The sequence below is a fragment of the Camelina sativa genome, chromosome 15 (genome assembly GCF_030686135.1).
Source record: "Camelina sativa cultivar CO46 ecotype springtype chromosome 15, ASM3068613v1".
NCBI lineage: Eukaryota > Viridiplantae > Streptophyta > Magnoliopsida > Brassicales > Brassicaceae > Camelina > Camelina sativa.
The window spans coordinates 10,787,889-10,804,656 of record NC_141894.1 but is presented as its reverse complement, the minus strand read 5'-3'; the positions used below and the strand labels follow the sequence as shown (position 1 = coordinate 10,804,656).

The following is a 16,768-nucleotide window of genomic DNA, read 5'->3' as shown; positions in this document are numbered from 1 at the left end:
ATCCTCACTTGATTTGACTCTTTCCTCTTGTTTGAAGACTCCAGTTATCTTTGTATCGTTTTAGACCATGAACTGCTCTTCGATAGTGTCAAGACTCCAGCAAAATAACAGCAAAATAGATTTGGACTTGTGCTACAACAAGGGTTGAAATATATTTCATTATTTTTAAAAAGGAAATGTTATATATGTAATTGTTTATAATACTATTTGGATGCAACTCGTTCAAACAATTTTTATGGTAAATATCACTCATGAAATATAAATCTATTATGTAAGTCTTATATTGTTAATTTTAACATGTGCTAGAGTATATAAAATTATTAACCCGTGCTAAAGTGTGTCCAGCAGCTTTTGTTCTAGAGTATATAAAAATTTAACCTGTACTAGAGTATGTAAGTCTTAAAATTATAATATAAATAAAAGAAATTGCAATCCTTGCTATAACACGGGTCCTAATATTTATTGAACGTAGTGGTTTATCAATAAAATCTGTGAAAAATAAATTTGTAATATTGCATTTAAAAATCTTTGGAAACAACTTGATATAGGGACTAAAATCTTCCGAAAATACAGTTTGGAATATCCATGATTTTAGTTGTTATCATTAATATATCAATTATCAATTTGGAATATTCCCAATTAAGATTGCACCCAATATATAGGTATAACCAATTAATATATGGTCTATAACCTATCTCTAACAAGGAAAAAAGATGGCTAGCTACATGAAGTATAAGAGAAAACATGGTCACACATACCAAGTATACTATTGTATCCTCAAATATACACATACCAAGTATACTATTGTATCCTCAAATATACGAAGTATATGTATTACATGACCACATGTATGAACTATATGACGTTATGTGATCAACATCATAGACATATAATCCGTTACACCGGTTGACTGACTCCAGCAAAGACCGGTGTTGACTCCGGCATTGACTTAAAAAATGTATTCTAAACATTTTTTTTTATTTTTAAAAAACTTATATTAAATTATTAATGGTTTTTCATGATTAAAAACTTATTGAATTCAATATCTTAATATATTTATATATCTCTAATGTATTTATTTTTATAATTAGTTAATTGTTATTGTTAAAGCTAAACTAATAGTTAAATAAAAATCATTGATAATTATTTTCAAGATGTAAGATAAAGGTATTTGCATAAATACTCTTATTCTATACCACTTTACAAACATACCCTCAAATCAATTATATTGTTTTGCTAAAATGAATTTTTTGTATGTTTATCTTTTATACATTAGAAGTAAATATTGTGAATGTACTTTGTTGTTGTTTACATGTTATTAAGAGTATGTAAATTTTATTGTAAAAGTATCTAAAATTTTATACAACATTTACCATGCAAACTTTAGAGTAAAGAGTCATATACTCAATCTTTTGCATATTATTTAATCTAATGAATGTAGTTGAATTTGATTTTATTGATTTTGTAGTATTTAAATAATTATGAATGATTTTTATTTAATCATTAATTTAGCTTTAAAAATAAAATTAACTAATTATAAGAATGAATACATTAGAGATATATAAAAATATTTAGATATTGAATTGAATATATTTTTTAATCATGAAAAACCAAAAAAATTTATATATAATATTTATTATTTTTGATTTTTAATAGAAAAATAAATTTTTAATATATTCTTTTGGTCAACGCTGGAGTCAACGTCAGTTTTCGCCGGAGTCACTCGACCGGTGTACCAGATTGTATGTCTATGGCAGTGGCGGAGCTAGTGAAGGATGAGGGGTGTCAACTGACACCTATAAAATTTATGAAATTTTTTATTTAGGCTTATATATATGTTACATAATGGTAAATTTGGTTTGTTTTTAGTGAATTGACACCCATGTTTTAGGTTCTACTACCCTTTTTGACACCCTTTTTCTATTTTTCTATACAATTTTTTTTTTGTGTTTATATAATCTTTCAAGTTTTCAATAAAAGCTCTCATAATTTTTACATATTAGCAATATATGACCCCCATGATCCATTATTCTGGCTCCACCACTGCTCTATGGTGTTGACCACACAACGTCATATAGTTCATGCATGTAGCCATGTAATACATATACTTCATGTAATTGAGTATACAATAGTATACTTGGTATTTGTGACCATGTAATCTCCTATACTTCGTGTAGTTAGCGAGAGATATATGATGTGAAAGACAAACTTTGTTTTTTTCTTCTTATGATATGAAGTTGGGTCAATATTTTACAGGTCCGATTTGAATCCAACAAAAAAAAACCCAAAGAGATCTTTTATTGGCGTCTCTTTTAATATCCCAAAGAAAAAAAATCAATCATACAATTTTATTTGGCACACATTAGAGGGATTTTGTGAAGTCAATACAAATAAAAAGGAAAAATTGTTATAAAAATCCTGAACCTATCAAAAATGTTGAAAAAGCATAAACTTTGTTACTTTGTTTGTGATAGATTAAATAGCTAACTTTAGTTGACTTCCTAACTAAATCGTTAACTTTCATTGATTTATCCATCAGTTGATTTAAGGATGTGTTTTTTTTTTTGCAAAATCAATGAAAGTTAACGATTTATTTGGGAAGTCAACTAAAGCTAGCTATTTAATCCACCACAAAAAAATCATGTTTTTTTCAACACTTTTGGTAAGTTCAGAATTTTTATGACATTTTTTCATAAAAACATTTGGTAAAATGTAAACTAGATGAAAAACATTTGTGTCAAAGTCCATAAATAAATATGAGTGTATGTGTATTTTAATGCAACATCACTGATAAAATATAACTACCGCTTTGACTCTAAAGAGAGGGATAGCTTTTTCTTTTATTTCTTTTTTGTCAAACCCTTTGCTTCATTCATTCAAGATGTAAAGTCGCTACAAGTACAGAGAAAGAGAAAGAGCCAAAGTTTGAAACAAAACAAGAACAATACAAAGGCATTCCCTAATGCCAAAAAGTGAAAAGAAGAAAAAACGTCAATTGTAGGATCCAAGAGAGTTATGAACCAAGAGCTTAGAAGACTAATGGCACATGTGAGATCATGGTACAATGACAGGCATCCTCGAGAGCTTCAAAGGACAGTTGAGTGGTCACGGTCATCTGACTCTGTGATGTTAAGAAAGGAGTCAATGCATCGATATTAACCAGGGTGATAGGAACCCGCAGTAATAGGTCAGCAAAGAATCCAGGGACTATGTTGTTGTAGTCGGTTAAGGGTTGCTTTGATACCCAAAGCATAAGGGTTGGATCACTTCGGGAAAACGCAATAGGCATTGTTTGGTATGGGATCCTTATGATAGGGGTTGATAGGAGACGATGCTTGGAATCATCAGGTGACCAGCTTAACTGGTATTCGTCATTGAACAGAAGGCGTTCAAGATCAATAATACCACTTTTGCTAGAGCAGTTCAAAGAACAGAGACCATATATCCGTATATCTTGATAACCAAATCTCAAAATCCTAAAGATAGCTACAGCCAGGTTCCAAGTAAGATATATGTCTACCCAAAGCAGCACTATTGTTACCTTACTCCAATGGAGTCTTCGGCCATTGAGCAGAGGTAAGTGACGCAGGGCTTGGCAGTGGGTAGACATGGACGATGAAGAGCTGGGCTTGAGATTGCTATTTGCACCACCTTGAGAAGAATAAAAGGACTTGGATCGTTTTTGCACTAATGGGCCTAATTTGGGGCCTAGGTCCAGTAGGGAAAACCCTAGGTTCCCAAGAAGAAGCCGCAAAGGATGGTGATACTGACGGCCGCCCGAAGCTTGTGGAGATGTCTGCGATGCAGGGGGATTCTCCAAAGAGTGAGAGATCAGCGGGACTCTGTAATGGCCGTGGCAAGATTTGTCATTGTTGACTAGGTCCACTGGGGAAAACCCTAGTTGTAAAACCGATTGTCAAGATAAAAAGAAGCAGATGCGGCTGTCCAAAGATTACGGAGAAGATTGCAATGCAAGGAGCAACTCCGGTGAGTGCGAGGTCGGAAGGAGCAGCCGTTGGTCTCGGTTTGAGTTGACGACGAAATCTAGGTCCACTGGGGAAAATCCTAGTTTCACAATAGATTGCCAAAATAAGAGATGGTTAAATCTGGTTCCCGAGATTTGTGAAGAGAGTCTCTTCGGTAATTGATAGATCAGTGGGAGCATACGGTGGTTTTGGTGTAGATCGGAGATAAGTTTTATTAGGGTTTGAAAAGGGTTAAAAAGGGGGAACAAATGGGGATAAAACTTGAAAAAGACCAAACTAAAGAGATTAAGGATTTGTCGAGCAGGATAGATGACAAATAGATCCCGACGCCGGCGAGCAGAAGCCTCACCGGCGGCGGAAAACTTGGTTGGAAAGGTTTCCTCGATAGTTGTGTCTGGGAGAAAACCGGACTAAAAGTTATTTCCAAATTTTATTGTTAGCTTTTTCTTTTATTTATATATATATATATATAAATATATATATATATATATATATATAATTTTATGATTTATATTATAATTGATTAAGTTTCTTTGATTTTTAATATAGATGATGCTAGGATTTTCCCCAGTGGACCGGAGTTATATATATTAGTGTATTGGTAATAAAAATGTGTATTATTGAATTATGATTTTATATAAATATTCCATAAAAATCATAATTAAAGAAGGTAAGATATTATGGTTAACATTATTACGATTTATTACAAATAATTAATCCGAATTTTAATATTTATTCAAATGAAAAATGATTAATTAGGAAAAACTTACAAATAAAAGGTTTGAACACAAAATGTATCTAAAAAATGTTAATATAAATACTAAGATCATAATATGCAGATCGATTTTGTTTTAATTCAAATTATATAAATCATTGGAATGTAAAATTTTGTTTATCAAATGATTAAAAATAGAATACTAGGTAATAAATAGTCAAAAAATAAAAGTGATGTTTTTTTCCACACTTTTGCGTATTTGCATATTCCACCTTCTTCGCGTCCATATCTAAAATTGAAACATCGTGAAAGAGAGAGAAGATTTTTGGGATAAATTTTGGATCTGTTGGTTAAGATTAAGGGTTTTTTAGAGATTTGAGAGTTATATATACAGTAGACAAGGTGAAGATAAATCATTTAGCCCATCATTTTTTTACAATCAATTTTAAAATATTACAGTTTAAAATTTTATATATAATTTTTTTTTTTTCATTTGACTGTTTAACTTCCCTTTCGCTGATGTGCAACTCGATGACGAGAGGGTCATTGTGTGGAAAATTAACTCCAACCAGGTTGTCTGCTGTGAACGTGATTGGCGGAACGAACGGTGGGACTTTAACTGGCCATATTGCAGCCGTGCCGGCCTTCACATAGTCACGGATTGAACGCACATAATCTCGAATGGCTGTAAGGCTTCCCATAATCATGTCAACACGACGGCAGGGTGGCCATTGAGTCGCCGTTGGGTCGCTAAAGAGGGTGTAGATGCCGCGTGCTGTTGGAAATTTTACGTACTGATGGTACGTTGAGACCACGGCCTTCATTTTGTGAAGCCAAGGCGTTCCAAGGATGACATTATACACAGTTGGTCTGTCAACGACGGCAAAATCGAAGAGGTGGACCGTTCCACCAATGTATATTGGGAGCATGACCGTGCCAAGAGAGGTGAGAGAGCTCCCATCGAAACCAATCAGGAATTGCACCTCTGGCATAGCAAGATGCAGGTCGACTTTTATCTGGGGAAGCGCTCTTCTGAAGACAACATTTACTGAACTTCCCGTATCGATTAAGACATCCAGGACTAGGCAGTCACCGATATTCATTTGACGACCACAAGTCATGTGGGCGAAGTTGGCAACCCGGCAGCATCTTCTTCTCTGAACATGACTGGAGCATACGATCGGCCTTCACATAATATAAAAACACTTTTTTTATTCTTCTACTGTTCTGATGTGAAGTTGGGCCAATATATAAGAGGCCTGAGTTATCCAAACAAAAACCCAAAAAAAAAAAATTCTTCACTGGTGTCTCTTTCACTTCACGTCCCAAACAAAAAAAATTAACAAAATATCTTCAGTCCAGTGGGTTCGAATCTCCATTTTGTTTTAAAAAATAAAAATACAAAACGACATCATTTTGCAATCTGTTAACATTGACTTAATTATTTCGTTAGTTGACTTAAGGATTGTTTTGGCAAAATCAATGTAAGTTAATGATTTAATTGGGAAGTCAACTAAAATTAACTATTTAAGTTCAGAATTTTTATGACATTTTCCCATAAAAACATTTGGTAAAATGTAGACTAGATAAAAAATATTTGTGTATTTGTATTTGTATTTGTATTTTAGTGAGTGTATGTGTATTTTAGTGCAACATCATTGATAAAGTGATGATAACTACCTCTTTGACTCTAAAGAGAGGGATAGTTTTTTTTTTTTTTTTTAAATATATAATTTTTATGATTTATATTATAATTGATTAAGTTTATTTGAATTTTAATATAGATGATGCTAGTGTTATATATATTTTAGTGTATTGGTAATAAAAGGTGTATTATTGAATTATGATTTTATATAAATATTTCCATAAAAAAATCATAATTAAGGAAGGTAAGATATTATGGTTAACATTATTAAGTTTTATTACAAATAATTTATCTGAATTTAAATATTTATTCAAATGACAAATGATTAATTATGAAAAACTTACAAATAAAACGTTTGGACACAAAATGTACTTAAAAAAATGTTAATATAGATACTAAGATCATAATATGCAGATCGATTTTGTTTTAATTCAAATTATAGAAATCATTGGAATGTAAATTTATGTTTATCAAATGACTAAAAATAGAATACTTGATAATAAATAGTTAGAAAATAAAAGCAATGTTTTTTTCCACACTTTTGCGTATTTGCATATTCCACAAATCCACCTTCAGGTCCATACCCAAAATTGAAATGTCGGGAAGATAGAGAATTTGGTTAGTTCCTGATTTCTTGGAAAAATTTGTTAATTCTTAATTTTTCGGATAATATTTGGATTTGTTGGTTCAAGATTAAGGTTTTTCTTGGAGAAGTGAGGGAAAATATATATATATATATATATAACGTATAGATTTCCTTATATATATACAGTAGACAAGGTGGAGATAAATCATGTAGCACATCATTTTTTTACCATCAATTTAAAATTATTAGGTTTAAAATGTAATATAAAATGCATTTTTTTCATTTGACCGTTTTAAAATACATTTATCGAATATTTTTTTTAAAATTATTTAAAATCCGCATCTAAATCTAAACTGGTTAACTTAAAACCATCTCCATTGATGGTATTTAGAACGTTTTGGCAAAATTGCTTAACAATAAAAGAGATTCCTTAATTATATGCAAAGTTGGTCCAAATTGTTTTAATGGTCTACCCTTATAAGTCAATGTGTTGACTTTGGTTAACTAGAATTGAACCGAAATTGAAACCGGTTAAAGTTCAAAAATTGATTTCCCACCCTCCTAAACCGGTCGAATTTTGAACCCAAGACTTCAATAGACTTCAATCGACCTTTCCTCTCGATTCGTCTTCGTTCCTTCTTGTTTCTTCTCTTTTGCGATTTCAGTCCATCATCACCCCCAACTCTCTTGTTTCTTAATCGATTTTGTTGATTCAAAGTTCTATTTCACTAGATTTTGGCTCAAGAATACATCTGTATCACTCTCACTCTCTTTCTATTTTTCCGACTTTCTCTTCGTCTCTTTCTCTCTTTGGCGAGTGTCGATGGAAGAAATCGGAACAATTAAATTCATTCCACCGGCATCATCGTTTCATCAAATCCGTGGTTATCATCATCTCTGTGGTTTTAGGGTTGATCAGATCCATCGTTATCATCAAATCCTTATGTTGATCAAATTCGACGTTATCATCAAATCCGTGGTTAAAATGATGCATCAATCTATTTGTATTGGTAAGAATCTCTCTGATTTCATTTTGTAGATCATGATGAATTAGGTTATTTGATGTGATAAGAAAATTAGGACTAAACGAATTGGGAATTGATGTTAGCAAAGTTTTTAGGGTTCTATTTTGTTAGCCGATTGGGAATTGCTAATTGGTCTGTTTGTTTGTACACTTTGCCTTGAATACTTGTTTTGATGTTCCTGACCTTGTTTTTTTTTTTTGCTGTAGAATAAGAATCCGGATTTTTGAAAAGTGTTTGATAAGGTTTTGTTCAAATTTGATATGTTTCTCTGTTTTTGATTAGTATTTCAATTACAGGTTAACATACAATTTGATCCGAATGCAAGCTCAGATGAGGTACTCTCTTCTTGTGATTCAGTTTTATTGAGGAGGAAAATGCCGGAAACGCTGCAGCTGCTCTCATGGCCCGTCGTGATCGCTTCGGGAAAGGTTGGTTTTATATGCTTGCATATTTTCAGTTGTTTCTAAACAATATAGTCTTGCACATGGGATAATCTCTTCAGGACCTTAACCTTTTTTGTTGTCTGGAACAGAGTTAGAATGTTCCTTTTCTTAGTTGTATATGATTCAGAGAACAAAATTAAATAAAATATAAATTCTGGTTTCTAAATGTTGATCTGAAATTTCGATGAAGGCTAATGGTGTGCATTTGAGAATCAAACCTGTCACATGGTTTATTTTTGTCTGAACTTGGATATAGACCGACTCATTCTTGCTTAATTTCATGTCAAAACTTGTCATGGTTCAGTTTCAGTTGTAGTTTATAGAGATCAAGAAAAACCAGCGCTGATCCCTTATCCAGACGTAACTCTAAACTGTAAGAGTTGGGAATATGCATTTGGTGCTTGATTTGTTTTCCACTTGATAATCTGATTTTTGGTTCTTATCTGTTTTTATGTCTGCTAGATTTTTCGAGTTTCCAAGGATTGTTTCTCTGCCCTGAAGCAGTCTCCTTACTGCTCCATAATTTCTGCATTTACCATATTAGTCCCCTATGACATGAGGTTTGCAAAACTGATAGTCTTGAAACAATTCATTTTTTTGTTTGTATCTACTTTTTTGTTTGCTCACATTGTGGTGTGTTCTTTGTATCTACTTTGTTGTTTGCTCACATTGTGTTGTGTTCCATCGTAACAAGAATAATTCCTCTGAATATCTTTATGTCTCTTGCAGCCTCGATGCAGTAATGTGCATGGGGATCACTGCTGGTGCCTACATCCATTCCTTGTTTGATGTATGTACTCATTGAGACTTTTTGAGGATTTATTTGTAGCTATATTCTCAGAACTTCATACAATATCTCATTACTTAAGATTTTTTATTTTATTTTTAATGACCCCAAGTTTAGGATCAAGTGATCAACCATTGAATGAAATTTTTACCTTAACATTTTCCAAAATTTATACAGGAAAATCACATTTTAAACCTCCAAAATGTCATTGAGTAGCACTTTAAACCTTGAGATATTTTCACTAACACTATAAACCTTTAAAATGATTTCACTAACATTTTAAACCTTAAAACTAACTTTCCTATTTGTACCGCCATAAAAAATGATTGGAAATAGTTAAACTATGCTGGTCTGATTTAAATACTTGTTTAATTAATTTAATTTAATTTAATTATTTATGACGACTGATAAAAATTAAAAATACATCAAAGCAAAAAAAAAAATGAAGAATAAGAGGTAAGGTTAAAAAAATTGACAAATGTAAAATTGAATTAACTGATTTGAATTAAAATCTAGTGGAGATGCAATCATTAAAAGGATTAATAATGTGAAGAGTAACGTCGTAAAAGTTTTGTCTACAATGAAGATGAACACAAATTTATTTTTTTATCTTTTTATTTATTTATAAAACTAAAACTAATTAAAATTTAAATTAAACCAACATAGTTTAACTATTTCATGTTGACGGATATTATTATTCCGTTATTTTTTATGGCGGTACAAAAATGAAAGTTAGTTTTAATGTTTAAAGTGTTAGTAAACTCATTTTAAAGGTTCAAAGTGTTATTAAAATCATTTTAAAGGTTTAGGGTTTGAATGGTAACTGCGGTCAGGATGGCCAAATCCGTCTGCGGTCTGGACAGCTCTATTTTTGGGACGGACTACATACCGTTGCAGACCAACTCTATTTGTACACAAAAGCGGTCCGCAGTTGGTCCGCATCGGTCTTGTCTCTGTTTTATTTGGACTGCACCACTGCGGACAGCATTTGCTGAATGGTAAATAAAAAGCGGTTCAGTCCGCAGACGGATTTGTCCGCCCCAACTGCTACAACCATTCACACCCTTAGGGCATCTTTATAGGCACAACAGTTTTTTGTGTTCTTAGATTAAATAAATTAAGAAAATAATCTAAGATCAGTAGTTAAGATCTTTTGCTAAAAAATTAGTTATAGGGAGAACATATTTAAGATCTTAAGATTTAATAATATAATAATCAATTTTTATTTTAGTTGATACATGAATATTGAAGTTACATAATAGCTAAAACTAGGAAATTTGTTCACAAATCTACCTTGATGGTTCACAAATCTCTCTAGCTTTGATGGTTCACAAATCTAAAAACACACGCACAAAATAGAGAGGTAAAACTTTGATAAATGTTGCGGGGCAGCGAGGAGGTTGTCAAAGTTATACCATTCGCCATTCACTTTCCTAATGCAAAACCAATGGTCATGCAAGTGGCAGATAAAGGCGCTTTCAAGCTCAGGGTCTATTTGCGCAGGCTCTGCATCTGGACAATTGAGTGGAATCACTTGTAAATCCCACACTTCCAAAGCTTTTTGCAAGACCTGTCAATCAAACCAGAAGCTTTCTCAGTGAAAAAAAAACAATATGCATAGAGAATATATACTTTACACAACCTAGATGCACATGTTTGGAATGTTTTACCTCATCAAACTTCAACAGAACCATTAAAAATATCGCTTTTACTTTGGATGCTAATAATTGGGATGTGAATCGCTACTCAAGTGGGTTGCAAGCAAAATTGACTTGTATGGCAACAGACTTATCAACAAATAAACTACCTTTTCACAGGTTCAAGTATGCTGAAACCTAAAACTGCTAAATATGTACTAGTTTCAAATCTCCCTAAGAAGTCCACGACCTATATAAAAGCTAACTAGCCTAGAAACAAACATCAACTGCAAAATATGGGAGAAAGTTGTATTAAAGACTAAGACTTGAGCCTAGAAAAAGAGAAACTTGTATCAAAGACTAAGACTTGAGCCTAGAAAAAACTTTTCACAGGTACAGGTATGCTAAAACTGCTAAATATGTACTAGATTCGAATCTACCAAAGAAGTCCACGACCTATATAACACCTAACTAGCCTAGTAACAAAGAAACTTATATTAAAGACTAAGACTTTAACCTAGAAACAGCTTAAGATCGAATCAATTCACCAAAAAATATCCAAATGATGACAAGAAACAGCTCAAATGAAAGTAAAATCCACGGATCCAGCAAAGAGACAACAAGGATCTAAAAAGCACATGAAACACAAACTAAAGTATGCTGCACAAACATCCCAAAACACACAATTGTAATTCATTGTTGATTTAAGTTATGAATATGATCATAAGACTTTTCATATGTTTACCGATGGCAGAGGCAACTGAACAAGGATTCCATGGACAGAAGGATCATCGTTGAAGCCTGAGACAGATTTCAACACCTCCTCTTCTGATGAATCTTCAGCGAGACAAACTTCAAACGATTTAATTCCAACAGAGTCACAAGCTTTCTTCTTGTTCCTCACATAAGTTGCAGAATCCTTTCTGTCCCCAACAAGGATCACTGCTAAATCAGGAACCACACCAATCGATTCCTTCATTCTTGTTCACTTATGATTTCAACAGTCTAATTGTCAACAACACCCATAATTTTACAATTTTCCAATCGATTTCAAGTTCAGTTCCGTGTTCAAAGGGTTTAATTATTACCGGAAATGGCAGAAATGGGAGAAGAGGAGGAGCGAATGCAGCCAGGGCCAGAAGCAGTGGTCTGAAAGCGGAGTTGGCCGACGCATTGACGGAGGAGGGAAGTACCGTTGCGGCGGTTCAAATGGAAGAGACGCGACGTCGTGGAGGAGGAGCACTATCAAATTTGCCGACGACGAAGACGAAGAAGATTCTGATGGCTGAGTATCGGAATCGGGTTGACGAGCAAAGAAGATGAAACAAGAGAAACGAGAGAAATCTCTCGACCGACCAAAAAAATCTTCCCAATTAAAATGGAACACGTCACACAAGAACACCACAAAAACTGTTCTCAAATAAGATCAGTTGTTGTGATCTAAGATCACTTTTTAATTTTTTCCAAATAAAAAAAACCTAAGAACATCCTATCAGATATACCGATAAAGATGGCTTTATAATGTTAGTAAAATTCTCTTGAGGTGTAAAGTATTACCCAAGGACACTCTGAAAGTTTAAATATGATTTCCCAAATTTATAATAAAAATATTATTATGCAACTTTGGTAAGCACCAACCAATGGAGATGCTCTAAGACTCTAACAAACCACTTTCATATATAGAAAAATAGTCAGTGTAGATGTGTTATGGACTTCACACAGAACAGAACAAGAGATCTCGTTTACATTGTTAAACAAGAAAGGATTTTTTTGACTTTTTTTCCTAGCCTCAAAGAAACCCTTCATTGGCGTCTCTTTTACTTCACATCCCAAAGAACAAATCAATTAAGACAATTTTATTTGGCGCAAATTACAAGGACTTTGTCAAGTCAAATAAAAATAAATTGTGGACTAGATGAAAAACTTTTGTGTAAGTCCATAAATAAATATGACTGGATGTGTATTTTAGTGTAACATCACTGATAAAGTGATAACTACCACTTTGACTCTAAATAGAGGGGTGCATTTTTTTCTTACAAACTACAAAGCCTCATTGACTAACACTTAACCATCTCAAACACATCAACTACAACAACAATACGGCGGCCTTAGGTCAGGCACGGCTACGTTAGGCGCTAAACGCTCCTTTCTCCTTTTTTTCAAATATAACAATCATGTAGAAAAAGAAAACAAATATTTCAAGTAATAACTATAGTACTTTAAGAAAACAAATATTTGTAATAACTACACTCAAAAAGACTTATATTACCGCGATCGCAAGTGAGTAATTTCTATTATTCTAAATTATGAATTATAAATCAGTGTTTTTAAATTCAATCATAATATTGTTTTGTAGCCGCCTGTGGCAGAATCTTGGAAGAGGTGACACCCTAGGTATACGGATCCCTCTAAATGATAGTCGACTCCACTGTTATGAGGCGCAGCATCTCGTCGAGAATTATAGTAGACGTGTCATCCGGGCTACTAGGTGAATTAATATGGTTCTCAGTTCTCTACTAGGTGAATTAATTTTGTTTCCATATGTTTAAACAAAATATGGTTCTCAGTTCTCTCCTTGGGTGGTGGGTTCGAATCTCCATTTTGTGAAAAAAAAATAATAATACAAAACGATATCACTTTGCAATATGTTAACATTGACTTAATGAAAGTTAACGATTTAATTGGGAAGTCAACTAAAATTAGCTATTTAAGTTCAGGATTTTTGTGATATTTTTTCAAAAAAAATTTGGTAAAATATAGACTAGATGAAAAACATTTGTGTCAAGTCCATAAATAAATATGAGTGTATGTGTATTTTAGTGCAACATCATGGATAAAGTGATGATAACTACCGCTTTGACTCTAAATAGAGGAACAGTTTTTTTTTTTTTATTTTGATATATAATTTTTATGATTGATATTATAATTGATTAAGTTTCTTTGATTTTTAATATGATGATGCTAGTATTATATATATTTTAGTGTATTGGTAATAAAAAGGTGTATTATTGAATTATGATTTTATAATAATATTTCTATAAAAAACATAATTAAGGAAGGTAAGATATTATGGTTAACATTATTAAATTTTATTACAAATAATTGATCCGAATTTTAATATTTATTCAAATGACAAATGATTAATTATGAAAAACTTACAAAGAAAAGGTTTGGACACAAAATGTATTTAAAAATGTTAATCTAAGATCATATTATGCAGATCGATTTTGTTTTCATTCAAATGTATTAATCATAGGAATGTAAATTTATGTTTATCAAATGATTAAAAATAGAGTACTAGGTAATAAATAGTTAGAAAATAAAATTGATGTTTTTTTCCACACTTTATTTGCGTATTTGCATATTCCAAAAATCTACCTTCGCGTATTTGGATCTGTTGGTTCAAGATGAAGGTTTTTTTTTAGAGATTTGAGAGATATATATACAAAATATACCCTTTTATATACATTAGACAAGGTGAAGATAAATCATTTAGCATATCATTTTTTATAATCAATTTAATAATATTACCATTTAAAAGTTTTATATACAAATACATTTTTCCATTTGACCGTTTAAAAATACATTTATCGAATATTTTTAAAAAAATTGTTTAAAATCCGCACACATTAGGTTGCAGTGTATATATACCACTTCTAAATCTAAACTGGTTAACTTAAGACCATTCTCCATTGATGGTATTTAGAATGTTTTGGGCAAAATTGCTAAACAATAAAAGATGCAAAGTTGGTCCAAATTGTTAATGGTCTACCCTTATAAGTCAATGTTTTGACTTTGGTTAACTATAATTGAACCGAAATTGCAACCGGTTTAAGTTCAAAATTGATTTCCCACCCTTCTAAACCGGTCGAATTTTGAACCCAAGACTTCAATAGACTTCAATCGACCTTTCCTCTCGATTCGTCTTCGTTCCTTCTTGTTTCTTCTCTTTTGCGATTTCAGTCCATCACCCCCAACTCTCTCGTTTCTTAATCGATTTTGTTGATTCAAAAATCTATTTCACTAGATTTTGGCTCAAGAATCCATCTGTATCACTCTCACTCTCTTTCTATTTTCCCGACTTTCTCTTCGTCTCTCTCTCTCTCTCTCTTTGGCGAGTGTCGATGGAAGAAATCGGAACAATTAAATTCACTCCACCGGCAGCATCGGTTGATCAAATCCGTCGTTATCATCATCTCTGTGGTTTTAGGGTTGATCAAATTCGACGTTATCATCAAATCCTTATGTTGATCAAATTCGACGTTATGATGCATCAATCTGTTTGTATATTGGTAAGAATCTCTCTGATTTCATTTGTAGATCATGATGAAATTAAGGTAACTTGATGTGATAAGAAATTAGGATTTAAACGAATTGGGAATTGATGTTAGCAAAGTTTTTATGGTTCTATTTTGTTAGCCGATTAGGAATTGCTAATTGATCTATTTTGTTTGACGTTCCTAACCTTGTTTTTGCTGTAGAATAAGAATCCGGTTTTTTAAAAAGTGTTTGAATTTGATATGTTATTTCAATTACAGGTTAATAAAATATAAATTATGGTTTCTAAATGTTGAGCTGAAATACGATGAAGGCTAATGATGTGCATTTGAGAATCAAACCTGTCACATGGTTTATTTTTGTCTGAACTTGGATATAGACCGACTAATTCTTGCTTACTTTCTTGTCTTTTGCAGGAGCATCATGTCAAAACTTGTCATGGTTCAGTTTCAGTTGTAGTTTATAGAGATCAGCGCTGATCACTTATCCAGACGTAACACTAAACTGTAAGAGTAGGGAATATGCATTTGGTGCTTGATTTGTTTTCACTTGATAATCTGTTTTTTTTTATTCTTATCTGTTTTTATGTCTGCTAGATTTGTCGTGTTTCCAAGGATTGTTTCTCTGCCCTGAAGCAGTCTCCTTACTGCTCCATAATTTCTGCATTTACCATCTTAGTCCCCTAGGACATGAGGTTTGATAGTCTTGAAACAATTCATTTTTTTCTTAGTATCTACTTTGTTGTTTGCTCACATTGTGTTGTGTTCCATCGTATCCACAAGAGTTTTTGCAGTTTGGAGCTGCTCCAGTTTGTTCCAATGATCTGTAGCCTTCTGTTGAAGACCTCGCAGACCAGATTCTTGAGTATTTAACTTTTTTAGGTAAAACTTGAATCCTCTCACTCTAACTTTGGGCTATCGTAACAAGAATAATTCCTCTGAATATCTTTATGTCTCTTGCAGCCTCGATGCAGTAATGTGCATGGGGATCACTGCTGGTGCCTACATCCATTCCTTGTTTGATGTATGTACTCATTGAGACTTTTTGAGGATTTATTTGTAGCTATATTCTCAGAACTTCATACAATATCTCATTACTTAAGATTTTTTATTTTATTTTTAATGACCCCAAGTTTACGATCAACCATTGAACCAATAAAATTTTAATGAAAATTTTAACTTAACAGTTTTCAAAATTTATAATAAAAATATTGCTATGCAACTTTGGTAAGCACCAACTAATGGAGATGCTGTAAGACTAACAAACCAATTTCATATAGAAAAATAGTCAGTGTAGATGTTATGGACTTCACACAGTCACAGAACAATAGATCTCGTTTACATTGTTAAACGAAGTATATAATCAAGGAAGGATTTTTTTGACTTTTTTTTTCCTAGCCTCAAAGAAACCCTTCATTGGCGTCTCTTTTACTTCACATCCCAAAGAACAAATCAATTAAGACAATTTTATTTGGCGCAAATTACAAGAACTTTGTCAAGTCAAATAAAAATAAAATGTGGACTAGATGAAAACTTTTTGTGTCAAGTCCATAAATAAATATGACTGGATGTGTATTTTAGTGTAACATCACTGATGAAGTGATAACTACCACTTTGACTCTAAAGAGAGGGGTGCATTTTTTTTCTTACAAACTACAAAGCCTCAT

At 32.4% G+C, this 16,768-nt stretch overlaps 1 protein-coding gene and 2 long non-coding RNA genes across 10 annotated transcripts; 2 read left to right on the top strand and 1 right to left on the bottom strand.

Moving 5' to 3' along the window:
- Positions 1-7,528: 7,528 nt before the first annotated feature.
- LOC147926482 (uncharacterized) lies at positions 7,529-12,443 on the top strand. 7 transcript variants are annotated; one of them, XR_015581433.1, is made up of 6 exons: positions 7,540-7,942; positions 8,254-8,385; positions 8,705-8,773; positions 8,863-8,960; positions 9,130-9,190; positions 11,579-12,443. XR_015581433.1 is itself a non-coding variant. In XM_087486800.1 (5 exons), the coding sequence occupies exons 2-5, from the start codon at positions 8,332-8,334 to the stop codon at positions 11,627-11,629; spliced, it is 264 nt and encodes an 87-aa protein (XP_087342926.1). In that variant the 5' UTR covers positions 7,548-7,942; positions 8,254-8,331; the 3' UTR covers positions 11,630-12,443. The 7 variants fall into 7 exon arrangements, 2 of the variants coding, with proteins under 2 accessions (XP_087342926.1, XP_087342927.1); XR_015581438.1 differs by having other exon boundaries at positions 8,240-8,385; XR_015581434.1 differs by lacking the exon at positions 11,579-12,443 and having other exon boundaries at positions 8,240-8,385; positions 9,130-9,310.
- On the bottom strand, positions 10,372-12,384 carry LOC147926483 (uncharacterized). 2 transcript variants are annotated; one of them, XR_015581439.1, is made up of 3 exons: positions 11,913-12,384; positions 11,570-11,766; positions 10,372-10,757 (listed from the first exon to the last, which is right to left on the bottom strand). It is a non-coding gene; the product is annotated as an uncharacterized LOC147926483 (long non-coding RNA). The 2 variants fall into 2 exon arrangements; XR_015581440.1 differs by having other exon boundaries at positions 11,570-11,769; positions 11,913-12,289.
- A 3,028-nt stretch (positions 12,444-15,471) lies between the features above and the next one.
- On the top strand, positions 15,472-16,219 carry LOC104746433 (uncharacterized). The gene is made up of 4 exons (XR_015582906.1): positions 15,472-15,608; positions 15,699-15,796; positions 15,885-15,983; positions 16,065-16,219. It is a non-coding gene; the product is annotated as an uncharacterized LOC104746433 (long non-coding RNA).
- Positions 16,220-16,768: the final 549 nt, after the last annotated feature.